At 57.4% G+C, this 2,392-nt stretch overlaps 1 protein-coding gene across 1 annotated transcript; it reads left to right on the top strand.

The window, feature by feature from the left end:
* Window positions 1–174: 174 nt before the first annotated feature.
* On the top strand, window positions 175–1,638 carry SPRG_11340 (hypothetical protein; the record flags this gene model as incomplete). Its single annotated transcript, XM_012351521.1, has 6 exons — window positions 175–415; window positions 458–751; window positions 804–1,067; window positions 1,117–1,245; window positions 1,291–1,452; window positions 1,499–1,638. 6 exons carry the CDS (start codon window positions 175–177, stop codon window positions 1,636–1,638), a joined length of 1,230 nt encoding a protein of 409 aa, XP_012206911.1.
* Window positions 1,639–2,392: the final 754 nt, after the last annotated feature.

The following is a 2,392-nucleotide window of genomic DNA, read 5'->3' on the forward strand; positions in this document are numbered from 1 at the left end:
CGCATTCAGACGCTCACACGCGAGGTCCGTTTCCTTCGCCTCGGTCAGCTCGCATGGATCGTATTGTAGATGGTCGCACTCAAGCTCGATGCGACGGCACTTCAAGACGAGCTCGTCGCGAGTCGCGCGCGGGAACAGGTGCGATGCCTCTCCATCCTAATCCAACGTACCACGATGGAGTACACGCTTAGGCACTCGATGTCCGCGTCGCCGATCTCCAGTGTGCGGTGGCGCAGGCCGAGGCGGCGACGGCAGCCGCCACCGCGACAAGCAACGACTGGGCCGACCGGTTCGCACGGCAAGCTCACGACCTCGAAGCGAGCCTCGATGCCTACCGAGACCTTCAGCGCGCTCACGCCGATGTGCAGCACCAGCTCTCGCGTGAGCTGCAGCAGCGCCACGACGAAGGTCAGAAGTGGCATCGTACGATACTTGCATCATACGAAAAGGGGTGTAGAAATGGCGCGAAAAACACGGCGGTGTCTGGACTTGAACTGCGACGCGCCGCCTTTCTTGATCCAGCCGTCGGGCTACTGCAAAGACCACGACGCCACGCGAGAGCGTGAGAAAGCCGAGAAGCAGCGGCTCGTGGAAGAAGCGCAGCGCCAAAAGCCACCACATGACGTCGCCGCCGACGCCTTTGCCCTTGGCGGGTTAAAACAGCTCGTGAGCGTCTTGAACACGTTTCAGGACAGCGCTGCGGTCGTGGCCGCGGTTCTCAAGAAGCTTCATGTGCTCTGCGAAGCCCACGGTACAAGAGTTGCTTTCGATTGTCACCTATCGACGTTGGACGGTGCACGTAGTCGTCCACAAGAACGAGCTTGGCGATTTGTGTGGGTTCCCGGCGCTTGTCCGCATTGCGCAGCATCAGAGCACGCTCGAGGCGACGCAAATTGCACTCGCTCGATTGTTTGGCGTCGCAGCTTTCAACCACGACGTCAACCGTATTCGACTCGTGAGCGAAGGCGCGCTGGACTCGCTACTGCTGGCCATGGCAGGTTTCCCGCACAGCCTATCGCTCCAGCAAAGCAGCTGCACGACGCTGACCAACCTGGCGCACAACTGCGGTACCGCGTCCCTTTGTCTTAAAATGGTCGCCGACGCAGCAATGCCTAGAGGGGAACCGCCGCAAGATCTTAGAGAAGGGCGGTCTCGAGCGTATTCTCGACGCCATGCAAGCGTTTCCGAAAGAAGCATCCTTGCAGGAGAGTGCATGCTGGGCCCTCATCTCCCTCGCGGGCTCCGGTATGGTACCATGGCTCTGTTCGTATCGATGTACTTGATGCATAGATTTTATGTGCGAACACATTGCTGCGCGTGGCGGCATCGGCGCGATTCTGGCGGCGATGCTCAACTGCCCGAGCATCGCGTCCGTGCAGTATTACGGCGTGTGGGCGCTACTGAACCTCGTCTCGGGTGTCGAAACGCTGCAAGACTTTGCGATCCAAGAGGGTTTATCGTTTTTTCTGTGTACAATATCGTCATGTGTGCAAACTAGGGGCTATCGAGGTGTGTGAAGCCGCCATGGCATGCTTCACCGAGCACGCTGGCATCCAAGACAAGGCGCAGTGCGTCCTGGACATGCTCACCGACAATCAAGAGCTGCGCGCTTCCGACGCCGTGCTGCCCGATAAATAAGAAAACTGGAGGATTCTGTCGTGCAGCAATTTCCAGTGTGCACACGTTGTCTTCTTGCCATTGACAGAGACGGTCAATGTGACGCCATTTTGGAAGCGAGACAAGCACGTTCATCTTCGTTGCATACAAACTTCAAGTATAACAGCGCGGCATTGGACGAAACAAGTCGGATCCGACGCCGCGTGGCCATTGGTGGCTGTTCAGGTCGATGACGTGGCGACGTCAGCCTTGTAGCGGCCCAGAATTGGTTCCCAGACAGGGAGATTTGGACCGATTCGTTTTACATAAAAAATCAACGGCAGCATGGCAGTCCAGGACCGCAGCAAGCTGGGGGCCGACCTCCACGAGATATCAGCACGTTCGTGGACAATATGTCCATTATAATATCGGGGCACAGAGCAGGCGAGCTCAAGCCATTTCCTATTTGGCAGTGTCCGTCATCTAACTACCCCGCCTCGCTCCCCACTGGCACAGCGGACACCAACACGGCTGTTGCCCCCATGTAGTTCGGTCTTGGTTGAGGAATGACGATTTTGCTGGCAGAGCGCAACTTGGAAGTTTGTGACGCGAGAGCTCGGCAAGGAACACCCTTGCTCCTGCTTCTTTCGGATTGTGTTGAGACTGAGTTGGGACACAGATGACGACTTGAGCTCGTACATCGCCCATACATCCTGGGCCCAAGCGAATCCGTTGTCCGGACTTGATGCGCAGTACACTGCACCGGCTGTGACGCACTTGCTTTGACACAGTTGGA

Source organism: Saprolegnia parasitica (genome assembly GCF_000151545.1).
Source record: "Saprolegnia parasitica CBS 223.65 unplaced genomic scaffold supercont2.81, whole genome shotgun sequence".
Classification (NCBI taxonomy): domain Eukaryota; phylum Oomycota; class Saprolegniomycetes; order Saprolegniales; family Saprolegniaceae; genus Saprolegnia; species Saprolegnia parasitica.